The sequence below is a fragment of the Stigmatopora argus genome, chromosome 21 (assembly GCF_051989625.1).
Source record: "Stigmatopora argus isolate UIUO_Sarg chromosome 21, RoL_Sarg_1.0, whole genome shotgun sequence".
NCBI lineage: Eukaryota > Metazoa > Chordata > Actinopteri > Syngnathiformes > Syngnathidae > Stigmatopora > Stigmatopora argus.
The window spans coordinates 7,669,953-7,692,431 of NC_135407.1; the positions used below are offsets into that span (position 1 = coordinate 7,669,953).

At 45.1% G+C, this 22,479-nt stretch overlaps 1 protein-coding gene across 2 annotated transcripts in view; it reads left to right on the forward strand.

The window, feature by feature from the left end:
- The first annotated feature begins 18,126 nt into the window (after positions 1-18,126).
- Positions 18,127-22,479, forward strand: part of LOC144067553 (ephrin-A3-like) — a 40,641-nt gene continuing 36,288 nt past the window's right edge. For both annotated transcript variants that reach the window (XM_077591391.1, XM_077591390.1), the window contains exon 1: positions 18,127-18,549. In XM_077591391.1, the coding sequence (XP_077447517.1) occupies positions 18,425-18,549 (125 nt within the window). In that variant the 5' untranslated portion in view covers positions 18,127-18,424. The remainder of the gene's footprint in view (positions 18,550-22,479) is intronic.

Below are 22,479 nucleotides of genomic sequence, written 5' to 3' on the forward strand. Positions count from 1 at the left end.
ATTAGCGCCACTTCAGGTAGAATAACAATAAAAAGGAGATGCGGGAAGGCTGGATTAGGATTTCTTGGCGGAAGGGAGGGCCGCAAACAGAGGCGTCGCCAAAACAAAACCTCTTATCCATCATTTCCTGGACGCGTCCCGATACTTTTGCCTCCGTCATTTTGCGCCCGTTGCCTTCCAATGTGTGTTTCTGCTTGCTGGAGGCCCATTAACAAAAGAGCAATCTAATTACCTCCGCCGGTCCGGAGTGACTTTGCGGCAGTGGCGCGTGAATCACAATGAGCATCTGCGACCCCCCCGTCTCCCCCTTTTGTCCGGGGGGAGGCATTTATTTTGCCCCGCAAATGGAAGGCTGGCCTCTGAGATGTTCGCCCCCTTTATCGAGGCTATCGGGGGAGCCCTGAACACCAAAATAACGCTCGACCGGAGTGCTTTCTTCTCGGCTCGGAGGCGGAGGAAACGACATAATAACATCTTTCAATCTGCATTTCTGTTTAAAGTATGTATCATCTTCATTCCAATGTGTGAAATGTTGCCTCCAAATTGTCCAAATCATCTGAAATGACTTATTTTGATGAAATTGAACTGATATGTATGAAGATATTATTGTAAAAGATCGATTGAATACAGTTTAATCGAATCACAGTAGACTTTGCATTATCGCTTCTGCTGCATGTCTTCTTTATCCTCTGCGAAGAACCACTACAATCACTGTTTTCCTGCTGAGACACACTCCATCACTCTGAAATGGTTCAGGGCGGGGCGCATGACACCATACTAACGTAAACGCAGCAACCGACGTGACTTCCCCAGGCTCGGACGGCCGAGGAGGACGTATGGAAGAGCTGGCAGATGGAGACGGACGGCGGGGCGGGGGAAGACTCCTGTTTAATTAGCGGCCCTGGAGAGAGTCCGGCTGGAGCCGAACGCTTTAATTGGCCCTCTTCTGAAGCTCTGAAGGAAGCAAGACGCGTCGAGAGGAAGAAAAGAGTGCTTGAAAAAAAGCAGCCCGACTTTCTAGGATGTCAGCTGGGTGGCCTGAGATAGTCAAAATATTTTATCGCCACGTTCGGCCAAAGGAAATCGTTTATATAAGTCTCGCTTGTGTATAAATTGCATTTTTGGGAAGGGCCATTTTTATCGGGAACAAAGAACAAACATACTTTGAAGAAATCATAAAATACTAGGGAATAACAGGCACCAGTAATGTAATATATTAACATATTTTTGGGGGTAAAAAAAGCACAGCTTGTTTTTGTTGGCAGTCGGAGTGAAAAAAACTTGAGTATAAGTTGTAGGCCCAGCCAAACTAGGAAAAAAAGTGACTTATACTCCATATAATACTGTATATTTGTTGATCTTTGCGCATAAATATTTTTATATAGTTCTTTACTTCTGATCGTATGCTTGTGCTTGTGCAACACCCGAATTTCCTCGATGGGGAATCGGTAAAGAATGATCTTATTTCACAGCACCTTTCCACGCTTTGATGAACAGCGATGTGGAATTGGTTTATTTTACTGGGGAGCTGCCCGTATCCCCTCGAAAATCACACCGTTATATAAGATAGAAATGCAAAAAGAAGGCATTCTCTGAAACGATACATTGCAGCGCGGGTCAAGGAGAAACTCGGTTGCGGCGGAGACGGCCGGGAGGATATGAATAAGGCAGGCGTATGTGTGTATATGTGTGTGTATGTGTGTGTGTGCACTCAGACAAAGATGGATGGAGTGAAGCACCGGCCGCTACCGGGGCATAAATACACACACTCACACACACATATACATTGAAGACGCAATGCACAGAAGGAAAAAAAAAGACAAGTCAAGAAGTCTGGGAAGGATAATGAGCAGAGACGGGAAGGAGTGTGGCACCAAAGGAAGCGCCAGAGGCTGACTTTATCCGCGGTGGTAATAACACCAGCAACAGCACCACCACCTCAGCACTTTGTTCTTCATCCCAGGCCCGCTTAGGGAACATTATTCCAAGCACAGACCCCCCCGCGATCAATGCAAGTGACAGCATATTGGTGATCAATCAAAGCGCCGAGGCCGGATTGATCACGCGCCGTCAAATGCGACATAAACAAGGCCTGCCGATCGATATGATATTAGGATCTTCAGCGCGGGACTCGCGTCGTGAGTCTCAATTATCCGCCCGAGCGAAAAGCGCTATCTTAAACATGCGAGACAAACTGTCAAGTCTGTTTGTTTTGTAAATGCAAATCAATACGTTAGTTCAGACGATTTGAGTTAAAGGTCCGTATTGTAGTAAAACGGGGAATATGCACCACAAAGTCAAACACTAATGTAGTAAGAAACTGTATGGAGTAGTAGTGGGGTATGATATAGACAAGAAATGTCCATTTTTGGACCATTTGGGAGCTAGAATGAGTGGCAAATGTGAGAGGTTGACAATAACAATATAAGGAGCATCAACACAATCCCACCATAACAATATAAATACCCACAAGAGAAAGCTTTTCCCATATTGAATTGCAACGCGCGGCGCCTTCATTAAAGCCCTGAGCTAATTGTACTAGACTAAAGTGACGTTAGCGCGAATAATGAGGCAGAGTGCAACGAAGGCCTCGCTCACTCATTCGCTCGCGTATCGACGTGAGTCCAGGTCCAGGTCTTTGATGTAAAATGATTGCGCGTAAATGAGCCTCGAAGACGGATACGCAAACGCTAATGGCCAGCGCGGTGACGTTGACGCGTGCTTGGGTGTTTCGGGCGACCCTCTCTCACCTCGCCGCGCCGCCGCCGTTAAACCATAAAACGCCTTGACGTTTTTCTATCGCGGCGTAACGACGTCGCCGGGAGATTGGCTAATGATATGGAGTGGCCGATTGCTTTTCTTGCGTATCAAAAGATCGTTATTGTGAGTTTTGTGCGTTTAATCCCCCGTGGAGGCAAGGAAGCTTAATGGGCCCAATTGTAAGGAAAAGGCTCATTAAGGGCCAAGTGCGACTTATTATGCCTACAATTTGAGGTGAATCTCATTGTACTAGTATAATGACAGTAAAGGTGTATATATTATTTATGTATATAATGTGTTTGTACGTGCGTGTGTGTCTGTCTGTCTGTGTAAGTGTATAAATAAATTGTAAAAACAAATTGATCTGGTGAAATGGGGTCAAATGGACATTTGCGATATTGAAATTCCAATATCCGACTGTTTTGAACGCAGCACGAGGTGACGTCAGATTAGCTGCGACGTCGACTCCAATTGACCCAGGTGGTGTAATTAGCGAATTATGTTTTGGGGAAGAACGTTTTTATTAAGACAGAAAACACTAGAAAATGAGGTAAAACGTTTTGGAAACCATAAAAAGATGTTTTTTTAATGTACCTAATTTTATTAACCCCTTAGTAGTGTGAAAAGTAAGCGGAGTCGTACATAATCGTTGCTCAGAATGACTGCGACTTTTTTGGCTAGCCATGACAGGAAGAAAACGTTTTAGCATTGAATACAAACGCAAAAATTGTTCAACGTTTTGTTCAACCCGATAAATTCCGACTGTAATTTCCTTGACTTTTAGGCTCTCTTTGTTCTGCAAAGTTTGTTTTGCTGTTGTAATTATAAATATATTCAGTATAGCATTGTATTCGTATTTTTCGCTACATTCTATTCAGGATTTTTTGTGGTTGTTGCTAGTAGGCCTTAACTCATTCATTTCCAGTTACAGTCGTAAAATCAATTTCTTTTGTGATTTTCTTGACTTTTATATTGTCCTTGAACATTTTGTCTTTGTTCTGCAAAGTTCATTTTACTAGTGTAATATAAATATAGCGTGTAGTACTTTATATTAAGGATTATTTTGTCGCTTGTAGCCCGTAACTCTTTCATCCTTCATTAACAGTTATAAACATCAAATTCATTGTAATTGTAAGGCCTACCCTTGAGTTATGATGTTCTACAACCAAAACCCACCAGTCAAACAAAATTAGACGTCTATCACCGTCATTGTCAGCCAATGACTTAATACTTAAAAATAGATTCATTTGAATTTTTGTTTTTTTTTAATTTTATTTTACCAGAGCCCTCTCTAATACATACAAAGACTTACTCAACGTCATTTTTTAGCTTTAAACCCAAAGCAAAGAAGTCAACGAAGCGTCCTCCGTCTCCTCTTTGCTGACATTGCTTCTATTTCCGTTGGTTTCCTCAAGCCGTTCAATCATCGCGACACCTTTTCTCTTATTCCAGCCTCATTGCCTCCATTCCTTTTTTTTCTCTTTTACAGCACTCTGCCTCCCAACGCCGTTCCGGTCTGCTTCATAATCAAATTTGCGGTGACACACACCATCTACCTCCCGCCTGGTACGTCTTCCTTAAAAAGGTCCGCTCGCAATCGGCCTCAGAGTTTGTCGAAGCGCTTTCACCATGTGTGAAAGTATGGATCCTCTTAGTTTCTTGCATTTGTCTCTTTCACCCACAATTTTCTGCATCCCTCCTTGTGCTAAGATTTACAATTCCTTTCAGGACTTTGCAGGCCTCTCTGTCCTGGGAGCGTTTAAGTGGAAAAGTGGGCCAGACAAAGGTAAGCATGAAGGCAGGAGAAAAATATACCTTTACACTTTACATTTTTGACCTTTCACCTTTCATTTCAAAAAAACCTCCCTGCTGATTGGGTTGGCGAGAACAATGAAATGAAGGTTCCAGTAAACATGCGATATACATTTTTTTGCAAATCAGTTGTCTCTGCCCGATTCCGATTATCTGTTGAATTTCAAATTTAATTAGTTTGAAAGCGACCGTCGGAGAGAAAAGTTTGGACAACTCCGCCATAGTCAAAGCGTCTCTTAAAAGATGCTTCTGAAGACATCCCCGCCACTTTTAAGAACATCAGGCGAGCGATTGCGCCCGTCGCCAAGGCAACATCAGGCCCATCACTTTGATTGCCAAGCCGTCATCGGCGACCGAAACAAGTCGGAACGGCCGTTTCACCAAACTCAAACGGCTGATGAATTCGCCCCCGACGGGCGAGAACAACGGGGGAAGCTTATCAGTCGGCGTGACGCGAATGTTTACCAGCCGCTTTAATTAATTATGAAAATTAGCCCGAGCGCAGAACACCAAATCTCAATCTTTCCGCTTATCGCGGCCCCGCAGAGTTGCGTGCTGTTTGAATGACATCTCCAGAAGAATACGCAAACACACACACACACACGTGCGCAAAGACCACACACGCTTTATACATAACATATTAGCCACACGTCTGTTCAAAGACCTTAACTCACTCACCGCCATTTAATTGTAATACACATCGAATCAATTTCAACTAGGGAAGACGGCATTGACCAATCCAATGAATGCTTACGGCTTACCAGTCAAAATTCATTGGACATCATCACGTCTATAATACTTATCATAATATAAAGTACATTGTAAAAACTTTTTTTTTTACCCGATTCCAAAGTTCTGAAAATGACATCCCTATTACATCTACATACTATGTACTATATACTACAGTGCATGTTAAAAACTTCAACCATAAATATGTGAATGGCTTCCATTAAATCCATTTGGAAATCAATGAATTCATGCTTTGTCGCTATTACCAATGTTATATTTTGAAATTCACAGCGTGCTGCAATGAAAGGGAACGTGAAGGTGTCTGCTCATTGGCTGTGAATAGTTCCGCGACAGAACACACTCAGCAACCCAAAACTATCTCGTCTGCGTTCATGTAAATTGTTCATGTGTACACATGATGTAAACATCTATGTGTCAAATGAGACAACAATGACAATCATTCAAATTCATGCGCACACGTCTACTTTGGAGGTGGCATTCGCGCAGGCAAACAATGAAATGCACTTGACATGAGACCAGGTAACAAACAGTGATTGGTGCGCCAGAGTAAAATTAGAATATGCCCTTTTGTGCTCTTAACTGTCGACAGAACGCTGGTTATTAAACATAGCTGTCAAGGCCGGGCTTCAAACGCTAGCTTGATCTACAATTGTTAGCAAGTGGCCGATACGACATTTCCACGGCATTGTCCTCATTGAAAAATATACGTAGATAGAGTAGAAGTCGGCGTAATGGATATTAGATTGCACACTGCTCCAGATTCTCGATAGTAGTACTGGAGACTCTCCTCCTGGGTTTTCATTGTTCATCTCACACAAGTATAGCTCCCGGCATGATGCGCGGAGGCAACCTTCGCTGGGATATTTTTGGATGAGAAAGCGCGGGAAAGTGCCAAGTTTTTCCCTCTTCGTCCTCCTCGCTTTGTCTTTCGTTCAGAGAAACACGGACCAGACAAAAGGCTTTTTCTGTGCAACGTCCGCAGGGAGAGGCGGCATTGTTTTTGGAGCCCAGGACATAACATTAAGTACACCCACACGATGCTGGGATTGCTCCCAATTGAGAAATCGTTAGTCGTAGAGAACTAAAATATGGTTTGTCATTTACTTGTATTATATGTTCCTTTTATTTGTACTAGTCAAGAAATATGGCCATTGGATCGGTAAGTAAAAAACAACAACAACAAAAAATCTACTTGGACCAAAGTGAACACCTGACAGGCGTATTTCAATTTGTGTGTTGTTAAAGATGAGATGGCTCCGAATGAAAACAGAGTAGATTGGAATTACACAAAAATAAACATTTCTATGCAGATTAGAGACTTAATGACAGCAGCCTCCAGAGCGCTAACGCCATATTTCTTTTTTACAGCATCTCCATGATGATGATATTCCTTCATTTCATCTTGCGATGAATGATGTATATTGAGAAGCGCCGGCTTTGCGCCACGCAAAAATCCCAATAAGTCTTCGGCGCATCGTGGCTCTTGTCAAGGTAAGCGCCGTGCGGGTAGATCTATTTCTCGCGATACGTAGCACCGCGCGGGGAGGGGGGATCCCGGCGGAATACGCCAGCCATCCACGAAAAAGCCAGACCAGACTCGAATGAAAGGGAAGGGATCAGTAGAAGAGAGACGGGGATGAAGTGCGATGAAGGGTCGCCAAGCTCGAAAGCGATTAAATGCGCCAGCTTCGCGTGAGATAGAGGAGCCGAGATAAGGGGCCGAGTTGCCAAATGGGCGACGGCGTTGCCGTGCCTTTGCGGCGCTCGAGTAGCTGAAAACTACTTGAAAACAAACTTTTAGCGATCCGGCGCAGAAAGCCGTTGGAGCTTTATTGCCCAGATCCAACGTTAATGCTCTGAAGTACTCGTAGATAGCCGCTTCTTACAAGTAATGCTACAGGCCTAGTCCAAGTGGAACTAGCTAGCGGTACACGAACTCCCGCTCGGCTACTGCTCAATCTGATACGATTTGCGATACAAGGCTCGCGATAAAAAAAAAACTATTTTCATCATTCTGCTGTGAATTTCAATGAGTTTATCACTAGTAGACCCAATCCTTTCACAAAATGTGACCACGTGAGTTTTGCAAAGATGTCTGTTCGCTCTCGTAATATTTTCAATGTCTGCAAGTCTGTCCTTTCACTGTATATACATTGATATTTCTACCCCTATACTGAGCAGTCTTGTACCTTATTATCCGCGTTTATCGTTTGAACATCTCGTTTATCGTCCGCAGCCCCCCAAAAAACCCACTTAACTGCATTTTCACCGACCCTCTTACCCATCCGTTCACCCGCACCCGCTACGCAAACACCTGTCAATAAAGTCAACCTCCTTTCCGTCCTTTGGCAACCTCCGCCTCTCACACGACTGGCCAACGGCCTTACCTTATAAACAGCAATAACGCAGGCGACACAAGTGGCGCACTCAAACGCGTGATTGCCTCCGTGCGCAATCACTCGGCAAAGGTACGACACAATGACAATGTGACCTCTAGCTCGCACCTTGCTCGCACCTAATTCTGTCGTTAGTGCGGCGAGAGCTGGTTGGAAGCGGGTAATCATCGCCCCCTCTAGTACACAGCAATCACAGAATTATAGAGCCCCCGCAGAGCACACACGGAGGGAAAAAAGCCTCATAAAAGTCCTTCTTCACGCCTCATTTCTTTTAATATTAATGCCTCCCTACCGTCACCATCGCCACATCTTTCTTTATTGCAATAACGACCCCAACCGCGGCGACGACAAGCCTCTTTGTAACCTTTTCTTCCGATCTGTTAGAGTGGGCTTACTAGTACGGAGGCGCCCCACAGTCACAGACCGTTCCACTTATCCTCACAAGGGTGGCGGGGGTGCTGGAGCCTATTCCAGCTATGGGCAGTAGTATGGACACCCTGAATTGGTAGCTAACAACCATTCACGCACGCATTTAGGGAGAGTTTGGAGGGTCCAAATAGCCTAGCATGCCTGTTTTTGGGATGTGGGAGGAAACTGGAGTACCTGGAGAAAAAACACACTTTACACAGGTAGCTCAGAACCCTCCTAATGAACGATACTTCAAAAAACTAAAAGACAAAATTAATTTTTTGTTAGGGTACTGCTAAGAAACGATGCAAAATGCAAGAAAGTGCAGAAAAGTGTAGAGAACTTGTTACCCGTCTACGGATGATTCTCTGTTCAAATACTCAAAGTACGGAAAAATCAATGCGACGATCACCAACACGTCAGTGGAACATTTCGTAGAGTGAAGCTTGACTCTATTTCGACAGCGCATACGCATGTGTGTGGGTTTGCGTTCATGGCAGAAACGCTAGGTGTGGGTTGTCTCATGAAAGGCGAACCAATGGCCGCTGATTCACAAAGTGAAAAAGATGGCGATTGGAGTGGAGGCGTTCCACTACGAACAAAAGAGCCGCTGATTCTCCAGAGGGTTCAAGTCAACAAAAACATTGCGTAATCTTCAAACTGCGCAAATGCTCTTTGAAAGGGTGTACTAGAAAATCCATCCGCACAGTGATGAGTAACAATAGCATGCTACTCAGCGGCGCTTACGCTAGCACAAAAAACATGTTAGCTTGTCCATCTTTTTGGGTTTAGTTTGCTACATCGCTAGTATTCTTGAGCTTCCTTTTATCTTGGGAATGTATAAAACTGATATTAGCTTGCTTGTCAGTCGCTTAAGCTAGTATGCTACTTTCTGGTTTTGTCAAGAACACAGCTGTTTAGATTATTTTCATGATTTAAGTGGGATTTTGGCATATTGAAATAATTACAGGGAAGGAAGTCCGTTGCAGAATCATGCTTAAATGCTTTTCACACAATGTATGCACTTGCCGTTCAGCCATGTTAAAGGTTATTTACAGTTAAATAGTGGCTCTCACATCTATTTTTGCAGGCCCTTTTTAACACGGTTGCAGATAACAGTATTGTATCGGTCTGACCTGCTAGGCAAAAAGCATGTGCGCACATCTGCGGCGAGCAGAAAGTATCCCCCGTCGCCTCGTTATCTCCTCCCGGGCCGCTCGGTGATTTATTTACCAGCCTGGCAAAAAAAAAAAGAATCGGAGAAATAAAAGGACAGAGGATAGGTAATGAGAAAGGGAAGAAAGGCGGCAGTGAGCGAGGAAGGAGGACTGCCGAGGTGATGATAACACGCCGGTGATAAGAGCCACCAGCTCCAGTTGAAGTGAGGAGACTTTGAAAACAACACAAATCTCCAGTGCCAAATCATTACGCTTTGACGACACTCGTATTTGTAGTTCGCCGAACCCCGACGAGTACGTCTCCGGAGATCTCGCCGGGAATTCTATGATTGCTTCAAAGCTGTGGGGGGAAAAGTCGACAAAAAGCCGCGTAGTTTGACGAAATCCAACATTTGAAGTCGCCCATCGCCCGCCGCTTATCGTCCCTCCACGCGCCATTACATTGACTTTGTATGGAAAGCCATGGCGCCGGGCGTAGTCGGTCGGGGCCTATCGGGGTCGCCAGAGCCGCTGCTAAATGAGCCTCCTTAATGTCAGCGAGGAGAAAAATGGGCAATCCCTCAATTTGGCAAGAAGCGGCCTGTGGCAGCGGGCCAGGTGATGGAGTGCGCCCGTGTACGCGCGAGACGGCTTTAAGCTTCAGGAAACCCGCTGACCTTTTCTCTGTTTTCTGACGCGCTGACTCGATTGCCCTTTACGAAAATGCTAATAGCGACTAGCGCGCTACAAAACGGGTCCTCCGAGGAGGCCCCGGGCGGGCGAGACCACGGGGTGGTTGGGCTCACGGTGTCAACTTTGGGGCGGTGTTACCAAAGCGTCTGCTCTCTCTCGGTATGAAAGGTTTGTTCGCTCGCGTGAAAACGGCAACGTCTGTAGGGCCAGGCTGCACTTTAACTGATGGCGAAAAGACCCCGCGTCTCCTCCCTAGGCCTCGCCAGTGGTTTGTTTGAGCTTGGCATTAAAGGGCAACTCAATTATTTGCTCTTACAACCATTCAGGGGGCCACAAAAGGTGTGCGAGGCGCCGATAGAGCAGCCTCATTACCTTAATGGAAGACGGAGAGCCGTGATCCCTCCTCCGCGTAACTCTAAAATCAATAGAACCTTAGAGGACATCGGGCATTTCATTAGGTACACCGCCACCGTCAAATTAGCAGCTAAATTACAGTAGGACCTTGATTTATGAGTCCGCCGCGCGACTTTGGGTTTTCAACTTGAGGCCAGTCGTTTGGATGATTTCTCTTGCAAATTTCAACATGCTCCCCCTTTGTGTAGTCCTTGCTAGAAATCGGTGATGGAGTGAAATCAAATTATACGTCATACTCGATGAAAAATACTTGTCCATTGTGGCTTTTAGCGGATTTAGCTGTAGATGAGATATTGTTAAAAATTATAAATGAGCAAAGGGCACATTTATACCTCGCCGTGAATGGAAACCAAGCGTTAATCTTCCCGTGAGGTGCCATTTTGCTACATGATGAAATGAATTGGACCCCATTAGATTTGAGTTGTTGTATATGCTAATGAGGCTAATTACCAAACGAGGTAGTGTTGAACACGAAGGTCTAGGAAGGTTGCGCTTTAGTCGACACAGAAAAGGTGGAATCCCAGTTAGTGCAGCGATTATTCAAAGAGCTAATTTGGGTCAGGCGGTTCTGGTGGTCTTCTGAGCCACCAGGCGCTCGGGGTCGACACGTTGATCTCGTGACGACATCGCCGCCCGGGCTCCTGGGCCGCTGCCAAGCAACCGGTGACCCCTACGTGGCTCGGACACGATGGAAGTCCCGCGTACCTCCCGGGCAGCCCATCTGTCTCTGATGCTTGAACTCTCAACAAATTGAGACCTTTTCAACCTTTCGGTCCACTTTTTCGTTTTCCTGCCCCTCGTATAGTCATCTCGAATCCGGCCGGTAACTGGACTCGTGCCGTACTTTAACCCTGGGAAACGTCTTGTCTTACACCAATGGAAATCGAACGCGATATTCAGCTTTCACAAATGTCGCCAAGTCATTGAAGTGGAGGCCGGCTCCCCGCAACAGTAGTTTGAGTCATAAAAAGGAGAGTTAATAGCGCTTGAGCATACAATAACATGGCTGGAAGGAGACTAATCACAGCCTGTTATAAGCAAACTGTTGTCAGCTTGTTTTATTTTCCCTTGCAGTATATCTCACCCGGGGAAAGAAAGAAAAGGAATGAATGTCCAGAATCGGGTAACGTGCTCGCTCCACGTCTCCATTCTGACATTTTCTCCTTGTCCCCCGGGACCCGGTCATCCACCTCGCCGGTATATCCTTTCATCCAAAAAATGCGATCGTTCCCGGCGAGCCAAAAGGAAAAAGGTCAGGCGCTCCATTATTTCCAGGCAGCTTCTCTTTTCGACCTAACATTTACGCGGCGGGGAAGAGGTCTGTCCGTCCGAAAGAAACGCCGGGGTTTAGCGCTAGCGGCATATTAAAAGACAAGTAGGTGAGTGTAAGGGATTAGCGTGGCCGCGACCTCTTTATGAAGACAAAATGCTATCGGGGATGGGTCGCCGATTAATCCTAATAGTCTCCGTTCTGGCCCGCGAAGTCCGCCGGGCTCGGTTTGTGACTCATTCCTGTTCTAGAGGAGTCACGTAACGTTTAACTCTCCACGCTGACTAACTCTCGCTCTGATTCATCGGGCTACTTAGCGCCGTTTCCTCCTATCGTTCCAACGGGCTAAAGGATGATTAATTGGTGATGAAAGCAAGTCTCTCAAATAGCGGAAACAAGACAACAGGTGGTACTTGGTAACCTTTTTTAATTTATATATAAGTCCTTGGTGTTAGAATTCAGAATCAGGTCTTTGGCGTTTTGGCTGTTCGTCTTCCAGTGTTTGTGGTTGTTAGCGTTTACAGACTTTTATTCAGTGGTTTTCGTGATGTGTTCAGGGTCATAGTTCAGGTCCGTTTGTTTCGGAACTCAAGTCACTATATTAAAATAGAACAAATACGTTTAAAAAGAAAAAACACCACATGAACTAATAACTAAATGACTTAACACTCACATTTTGCAACCACTGACCGAAACAAACGAGTTGACTGACTAAGAAATCAAACAGAAAGAATTCTTCTAATTGTCCAACAATTTATCTAAATATAGCCGCCAAACGAACAGCGCGTAGTCCCCACGTTTAAGCTTCTGCCCACCCCATTTATATCTTTTGCCCAACGTGACCATTCAGAGCTGTGTTTACTGAACTCGTTTCACCCGATCATTAGCCAAAATTGAAAGACGATAGCTTTGCTTAGGCAGAGGGTGGGTCGAGTGAGGGTGATGCGCGAGTAAAGCTAAAAAAGCAGCTTTTTGGGGTGAAAAGACGGAAACGCTATCCTAATTGCTTCCTCAATCGATGCTCATCGCGCAGCCAGCGAAGGGCGGCGCTCTTATTGACTCAGCTGCTGTTTACCGTGTGCTACAAATCTCCCGGCTTTACGAAGTCAAGCTAGGAAAAAACAAAACATTTGTACCACAGAGCAATAAACAGCACACCACGTACACTACATAAAAAGCCGAGTTCAGGTTTGTCGTTACAGCCGCGCCTGATAAACGCTTGTCAGATTGTGATGTTTTTGCGGATTGCGATGATAAACAAGAGGGCAATTTCCCTGTTTATTATTTTTTCATGACAATGATCACTAGAGTAAAACTAAAGTTTCTTCAAATACTATGACTATTCCTTGTATTACTTGTAAAATTAGTACTACATTACCATCACCAATTTCTACTCCCACTAACGCTACAAATACACATTCCGTATTTTCTTGCATATTAGCCGCCTCCGCGTATAAGCCGCAGCCTTGAAATCGTTGAATTTGACAATTTCTCTCGTATAAGACGCAGCCTGATTCACAATTTTCACCTTCATATTCATGGTTTCAATAGGGAGTACAAATGTGTTACTTTGAGGGGAAAATATTAAGAAAACTCATTGCATGTGGTATTTCTGAGATACTATATGAATTGAAAGGATCGTCTGCTGGATTGCACATTCAAAAAGGAGGTCAGGTGAGCAGTACAACCAGGAAGTGTGTCCATAGCGATCTAGTTTGTCATCCTTAGGTAAGATGGCGGCGCCTTGGGCAAGCCATGGCAGGCACAAGTAAGTGAGTTTTTTCACATTTGATGCAATATCCACTTAATTTTTTTCTTGAATTTCATTCATAGACGTCAAAACCAATTTTGCTAAGTGTTTTACTTGTTTATCTTTTCTCTATTTAAAAAAAATGACCGTATCATCCTGCGTTATGGCGTTTGGTTTTTGTCACCTTGCAGTTTCGTGCATGTAAAGTCTGATTTGTGCGCATATAAGCCGAACCCTCGATTCAATCATCATTTTTTTTGCGACAAATACAGCGTTTATGCGAGAAGATACTGTAGTAGGCAAGTTTGTTTACACACAAGAACCCAACTGCTCTGTTGTTTTTTTCCCCCTGCCCTTCAATTTCTCCTCAATATTTCATGCATCTATTCTCAGGACCTCTCTCTGGCAGTCACAACAATGTTTAGCCATCAGTTGACACCCCTCCGGCATCGGCTTGCGGGAATTTTTTCTTCTCATTTTTGAGTCCAAAACAGTTGAGCCCCACAGTGGTCATCATCCACTCTCTGGCCCTTCTTCTGGCCCTCGTAGCCACCCCCCCCTCCATGGTGCTTCCTCTAGTGCATTTCATCCCTGAAGAGCACTGTTCTTGATTGCCGCAGATGACATTATCCTCCGCTTGTATCATGGCAATTAGATTAGCCATTTGCAACAGTGGGGTGGGTTAAGTGCGGGCCGCACTCGAGGGGACAACATGATGGACGTCCCGCCCTCCGCTCGGGCCAGGACACTTAAAGGGCCCTCACCAGGCTTCCATTTTCCCTAATGCATCCTGGGCGCTGACCCTCCGCTTGGCCGTTTTTATAACCTTCCCTTTTTGATTCATGAACTTTTGGCTTTTGTGCTGCGCCAGCACGCTGGCGGTACGGCCCCCGGGTTCGCCTCATTTCTTACCTCCACAAAAAGTTACAGCACTCAGGGAGAGCCATCAAGATTTGAGATTTTACAGTCTGATTTACAACTTTGTTTTAGTCCTTTAATCGTTACCCCAAAGCACCCGAGACTTCACAAAGGTGCGATTGTTATGCCACGCAAATCTTTCCGAGTCATCTTGATGGTACAAGTGGGGGATTTTTATGCCACACGTATTTTCGAGCATGTACGCCATATTTGTTGCCCAAAAAAATGATGACTGAATCGAAGGTACGGCTTACATGCGCACAAATTAGACTTGACATGCAGGAAAATGCAAGGTGACAAAGACAAAATGCCACAATGCAAGACAAGGCGGCCGATACGATCATTTGTTTCAAAATAGAGAAAAGATAGATGAAACGCTAAACTAAATTAATTTTGACATCTATGAATGAAATTCAAGAATAAAATAAACCTCAGCTTGCATAAAAAGTGAAAAAACTCACTTATTGTGCCTGCCAGGGGTCGCTCAGGTCGCCGCCATCTTACCTAGGGATGACAAACTAGACCGCTAATACAAGAGAAATTGTAAAATTCAACCACTTTAAGGCAATTTTAGGGGTGCGGCTTATACGCAGAGGCGGCTAATCTGCGAGAAAATTCGGTAGTACTATGTCATCAATGGTCGATTGTTATGCTTCTGATCTTTTTCTTATTCTGCAACTTTTTCAATGATTTAGCAAGACATTTCAAGACCTCGATCGAGCTATTCCTTTAGTAAACAACTCGTCGTGAATTAGACCATTACTTCTAATTAGGCAATCGCCTCCATGGCAGGGAATGCAAAAATGTAGAGGAGAAAGGCAGCGCAATGCCAGACAGAAATACATTTTTCTGCCCTTATTCGAACACGTGTTCATTTGTCTCCATCTGCCTGGACTTGAAAAGGCCGCCATCGCCGCTTCTGCCTCCCCTGTTGTTATTTTTGCCACTCTCGCCTTTGCTTAATATTCAAAGTTTGACATTTGGCGAGATTCGCCCATGAATGAAATAAATCAGTGTTTAGCGGCGCCCAAGCTGCGCATCCAGTTTAATCAAGAGCGCCTTAATTAACAATCAAAACGAGGAAGAGATTAGCGTCGGAAATGAGCGATAACAACAAGAAAAGAAATTGAGGGGAGGAAGATTTTCATTTTTTTTTCCACCCGCTTTCATCAATAATGCTTACGCAGAACGAAGTTGGTCAGGGAATCGATAACCGGTTCTAGGATGGAAAGCGCCGAGGCTGATTGATGAGGCCCAATTATCTATGTAATAAACACTTTGGCGTCCTGCTTGCGTTTGTGAATTTGGCCAAAATTCAGTCAAAGGTCGCAGCGCCCCAGGCATCAGGCGTACATAAGCAGCTTCGTATATCCTTGGAATAAACGTCTTCAATAACTTACGACCTCGGCGTAGCTTGGCCGCTGCGCAGAGCACACATCATAAATATGCATCGGCCGGCCTCCGCTGCTTTTCGTCGGGTCCTGGAAACATATTAAATGTCACTCTCCATAATTTCATCGCGCTTTCATTGGCGCCGCGTGCCACCGAAAGCCAGACATCATCAGTTTACGGGCCATCGGTGGAAGGCGCCGCCGCGTATATATCGCGTTATGCTATACGGTATATCTGTCACTTTTCCTCCCGTCGGCGCGCCGGAACGGAGGGGAGTCGGCTCGGCCGTACGCGGCGGGACGGAGGCGGGTCGGGAGGATGCGGCGGCGCGCTCCGTCGCCATGACGACGGGCCCGTGGGGCACCCGAAAGAGCCCGAGCAAAACAACCCGCGGAATGTGTCAAAACCAGATATTACCTCGGGGAAGTTAACGTCGGTCTCGAGGGAACCGCCGGGGTGCCGAGCGTAAACAAAAACAATGCCGCGCGGCCTCGGGCTCGTCCAATAGGGATGCCCCGATACTGATTTTCCGTCTTAGTGCGATAGGAAAGGATTCTTTTCACGATCTATTTTACCAATACTGAAGCCATATTTTTTAGACCAGTAAAAATAATGCAAGAAATGTCATGTATTCAACCAGGAATAGGCAAATGATATTTTTTGCCTTTATAAGTGAGCCTCCTCTGCCGCCATGTTGGCCCGGCTTGCATTCTCGGTTGGGTGGCTTGTGTCAGAAAGGGCGTCTGGTGTAAATAGGAGAAAAAAAATAACCCTCGGGGATACGCGAAAAAGTCAGTATAGTACCCGACGCTACTATCGTTCGCTTTCTAAAGAGTAGTCCCACTCGGCAGACATTTAATAACGTAGCAGACATTTCTGCAGCTTTTGGCTGCAGGAAAGAAATGGGGAAGACTTTTACCGGATACCAAATTGGCCGAGTTAATCAAACCCGGGCAGATGCTTATTATTTGGAATCAGGCGAGATATTAATATGGCACGGCTGATGGAGCGCTTTCAACCATCGGGGGGCGGAATTAAACAGGTTAATTAAAATTCCAGAATACACCCTTCCTCCATTTCTATTTCGGTCTAAAACTCGCAGCTATACGTCTTTGCGCTTTTTCCATTTGACCAATAATTACAATAAGATATATCTTCGTTAACCTTCGAGCACCGGCAGGTAGATTGCCATTGGAATTTCCAATTTTCTCAAACACGTGGGAAGAGCAGATTAACTAGAAAAAATCATCAGGACCTTATTATATATACACGTATATTCTCTAGCTATTCCATATTAAAAAAAAGGATTTGTCACCCAGGTGAGGGTTGTTGATTTTCCCGTCGTTTTCGTGGCGCGGCAGCCCAATCTGCGAAGGCGCCGACATCTTTTGCCGCAGCCCCCCTAAACTTTGGAGGCGAAGCGAGAGTCGCGCGACGTGATGTTGGCGTGTGACGTTGCCACGGCGACCGAAGGCTTCGACAAACACGGCGGCGAGCGACCGATGTGAGCCGCCGGTAATAAAACGGAGCCGGCAGACAATAGTGGAAGACGCGGCTCCTGTTGAATCATTAATGCGCTTCTAGATTGAGGCCACGCTCGCAGGTGGAGCCCAGATTCGTACAAGGAACGAAGGGGGGGGGGATCCAGTTGGGGGAGCGACCAAGACACCCCTTCGTTCACGGCGTGGGGAGAATTTGAGGAATGTTTGCATATTTATTCTCGCAGATTTGATAGTAGAGTGCCGCCCGAAAAATGTAAATGGCGTCATTTAGGCACTTTAACATTAGAGATGAGGCCAACAAATGTTATCGTATTGTATTTATTTAAACTGTCACATTCCCATTTGAAGTTGAATTGCAGAAATGCAACCTTTTCTAAATAGTCAAATATTTTGAATGGTGCTTCATGAGTATTCCGAAATTTGGAAGATTAGACGTTCTGTGATAATGCAGCTATTATATACACCCTAAAGTAGATTTTTCATAGCTTTTAAATCATTGTATCCCAATAACAGCGGTAGACATCTAATTCATTTCAACTCATTTTTCTTCTATCCGCCAGGGGCACTTTTTTAAAATCTCAGAATTCAGATTTTAGATTCCCGAATCCCGACCGACTTTAAAATCACCGTCCTGAGGTTAAAGTCAGACTTCTGAATTTTTTAGAAGGGTTAAGAAGAAAGAAAAAAATGGCCAAGATTCTCAATTTTAACTTGAAAGGCAGAATTCTTATTTTAATCTCCAAAGTCGGAGCAAAATTCTGATTGACAACTCTGAATCTTGCCCACCTTTTTTTTTTCCTTCAGCGAACCTAATCCTCTTCTGTAGGCGCTTAAAGAAAAACGGACACGTGGGTGCCCCGGGAGGGCGTGTCGGTGACGCTAGCGAGCGCGAGCGTGAGCGCGCATCCCGTCAGCTTCGCTACTGAATGGAAGAGAGGCAGCCAAGCAGGCAGGCGGGCAGCAGCAGCTGAGCTCCTTCTCCAAACAACCAAATTAAAGCACTCCATCAATTGGCTCACCCGTTCCGAAAACCACAACCCCCAAAAAATTGCCAAACGGTGCCTCTACGTGTCGTCGTCATGGCTTTTGGACTTGAACAACACGTAACTCGGATGCGGCCAACTACTTAAGTGTAGCGCGTCAAAAAGGGGAGCTGGGAGCTGGCGTGGATTATTCTTCACCTCCGCTCGCTTCTCACCGCGATGATGATGATGACGATGGCGTTGGCCGCCTTCTCCCTCGCCGTGGTGACTCTGGCGCTGTCCAACTCGGAGCCGTCCAGAGGCAGCAGCCGGCACGCGGTGTATTGGAACAGCTCCAACCTACTGTAAGTGGAGCCCCTCGCGTGGGTGGGTGCTTGGGTGGGTGGTGCTCTTTGTTTTGTCGCGGTCCTCGCCGCTTATTCATTCACGCTGCGGGAGTCTTGAAAGAACGCCTCGCTTCGGGTCCACGGGGTGGGCAACCTGTGGTGCGTGGACAGAAATAGCAGGTTTTTACAGAGACGGTGGATTGAAGTTGTGCTGAAAATACCATACATCTGTTTTTGCATTCACTCGACCAATGGTAGAATAGATTTAAGGACCAGTTTTCCCTGATGTAAATGTAGAAATAGAACATTTTGAGGCTCTTTTTGATGAAAGTTTGACTGGAAAATAGATTGATTAAAACACTTGCCGAGATGCTTAAGATGCTGGTTGTTCGTTGTGTTAAAGCGCTTTTCAGATATTGTTAGAAAAAGAAATATACGCAAAGAATAACCTTGTGTGTTGGGTGGAAGGAAATTGACTGTTGTCGCCTAAAATGCAACTTGAGCCAAGGTTCGACTCCTTATTGACTTTAAAACATACAAAAAGTAGTGAATCGGTGAATGGACTCCCTCTTGTGGTATACCAAAGTATTGCTGAATTGTGCACATCGGTTGCCAAAGTACAGTACATTTGTTAATTCATCCCTTTTCTACCGGGAGGGTCGGCAGCGATCAAAAGGGATCAGAGGTCACGTGTCTCTGTGTTACTCATTACAGTTCAGTTGTCTTTCACTTTGGAGTGAATCCATTGGCGAGTTAACAACTGTTTTCCAATATTTCCATATCTCAATGGAGCTTGGACTCTGTTTCCACGACGGGGCCGGGGCGGGGTCAGGTGACTTTTGCCGTGCGCCGCGCGCCTCTCAAGGTGCGATCGACCGCTCGGCGGCGGCCAGATCGATGTGGACTCGGCCGCCTTTGTCTCATGGTTTGTCAGCGGCGGGCGGGTTCTCACGTTCTTTTATCGGCTCTCCTCGCACAACCTCCACCGAAGACGCAGCCTCCCTTTCCCCCCCCCGTCGACGCCCCTCCCACCCCCCCGAAACGCATGTCCATTTGTATTCGCCTCATATCGCCCGCCTCCATCTCATACTTGCTTATTTTCTTTTCTTTTTTCTTCTTCTTCTTCCCACCGCTTCTCCAGCCAGACGGGCCGTCCCTCTCAATTCCCCCTTCTTTTAATTTCCTGCTTCTCATTACCAAAAGCTCCATCTGCTCCCCGCAAAGCCCGTAAATGACTCAGCCGGGAGTACAAATACGGCAGATGATTCATATTAGGGATTGTTTGAATGCCTCCAAACGAGAGATTGTCTCCAAAAAGGCGCCTTTCTGTCAAAAAGTAGTCTGACTTTTGTTTCTTGCACTTCCTGCAACCAAAATAAAAGCTCCCCAATGGCCCTTTCAATGCAGTAATGGTAGCAGGCATCCAATCAGACCCATGATTAGTGTTGTTTTTTGGACTTTATTAGCTATTTGCCATTACTTAGCCATTTAGTATGGAATAAAATGAACGCATTAACAACAAATGAATGCAAAATGTGTTTAAAGCTTTTGCCTCATACAAAAGTAAGCACTCAAAATACAAAAATAAAGAGTAAAAAATAGAATTAATATATAATAAATATATGTATAGTTGTAAAAATTAAAAAAAACATTAGGAACATAGTGTTAAGTTAAATATACAATAAAAATAAAATAGAACTGAAGTCATTTTTTTGAAATAGCATAAAAACAGAATAATATTTGTTTTCAATTACGAAATGAAAAATCTCCATGTCATAAAAATGAGATTTTTCCAACTGTAAAAGTAGTTGAATAAAAATAAATAAAAAATAAGTTACATTGCATTCGGCCATTGCTAACGTTACGCGATACTTTCAGTCATGCTAGCTTTGAAATGCTAGCAAACCGGCGATGGGGTGACGTTCCCACCTCAGAAGTTCCTCATCTTTGATGAGGCTTACTTTTCCACTCACGACTCGTCCTTGGCTAAATTAGCCTGGTTTTGTCGTCGTAAAGAGCCCCTCAAAATCTCCTCCGCCTTCATCCTATCTGTCGATTTTAATTAGGTGTTCGGCGGCGGCGAGAAGGGGTATTGTTGCCCGCCGCCGCTGTTCATCACATCGTTTTGTGGCTCTGAATGGACATTTATACGGCCCGGTGATAAAGAACGCGTTCGCCTTAATGAATTCCGACCGGCGGGGGCCGCGGGGAGCGCTAAAATCATGCAAAAAGCGACCCAGTTTGCAAAAGCCGACAAATCCTCTGAGGCCAGGATGGCTGGTCTTTGAGATCTGGTTGGAGTCCTGAGGTGAGCTTGGCTTAAGTCCCAACTTGTTTAACGCTAAAAAAAACAGGCCAAAGTAGGTGGGAGGAGAAAAAAAATGCTTTTTGGGATAACGTACGGCCGGGAACTACCAAAATCTGCTTTGACGCCACGCTGTTCTCGTTGTGTGCTCTTTTGATTGATTTATTGTGCGCTCTGAAGCCTCATAGACTTGATTTGTTTTTTTTGTAGTTCAAAGTCGCACACAGATTTCGCTCGCCTATTTATGACAAACTATTGGACCAACGCGATTGGACGTCTAACCTCGTCAGTGGCACTCAAAGCAAGTCACGTCCCTAGGTCATACTTTCAAAAGTTTTCGCAAGCATGTGGCTGGGGTTGAACGATCATAAACATTTTTTTTTTATTGTAAGCATACATCTGTTGAAGTTGGTCTGGAACGTACCACCATTAAAGAACAGGGGTTCTGTTTTTATTATTTTTTAAATGTTTCTTAAAACGATGGCTGCACGAATCAAAGACCGTAGCTGGAAATGCTTTGATTAGCGGCCAGGTCCGTCACCGGCCAACCTGTTACAGATGTCCTCGCTAATGGCTGACGGAGGCGGGAAAACGCACGCGCACACGCACGCGCGCACTCCAAGGCAGGCCATTAAATCATCTCGCATCGGAGGCCATCTGCCAATTAGGGGGGAGACGCGGAACATCTTGAGAGCACCACGTCCCGGGCGGGCGGGGCTCACCTTTGTGGCCATTGGCGCTCGGCTCCGTCCCCCCCGTCGCCTTTTCATCCACCTCCTTTCCTAATTGCTCGCCGGATGTCAACTCGCAGACAACTTACTGGCGTTTGGGTCACGGGGGGCGGAATTTGGGGTTGGAGATTTTTACGATTGAATTGTTTAAGGTGTATTTACCCATAAAAAAAATTGGGGGAAAAATGGAACCAGTAATTGACCAAATTTGTAGTTTTTTGCCCCGCTTGGTCTGTTTACAAGTATTATACGAGGCTCTGTAACTATGATTATATAGTTTGTTGTGAAATGGGCAGTTGGTGACGTGCATCATTTTTTTGTGTGATATGCATACAGTAAATGAGATATTAGATCATATAAATTAGTCTCATTAAGGTTTTACAGGCCATCATTGCTCCTTTAAAGTATGTTTGTCCTCTGTTTCTGTTGATATCGAAATTTGCCCTCCTAAAAATGCAATTTATACTCCAGCGTGACTTAGAGATTATATTGTATTTTTTCTCTTCTTTGTGTATTGTTTGGCTGGTGCGACTTATATTCGGAAAAAATACGGTATGTGCATTTATACACTGACTAAATGCTATCGTAGAAGCAGGAAAATACGGACATTTTACTATTTGCCGTCAATGTATCTATAGCCCATTCCGTAAGATAATGAAATAATATTTTCATTCGTCTGTGCAATGACAATATGACATTGCTATTGGCCGATAAGTGATCACATGGCACAGTAAGATTGGCGATGATGGACGGACGGTTGGCTTCCATTGGTTCTTCTCCAAAATTGGCTGGCCAAAGTCCAAACAGAAATAAATAAATCCACGGCTTGTTCAAAGCAAGTGGCGTCATTTCTAATGGATTTAACTTTTTAAAAAAAGTCATTCTGCTCCCATCGGGACGGAAGAGCCGGGA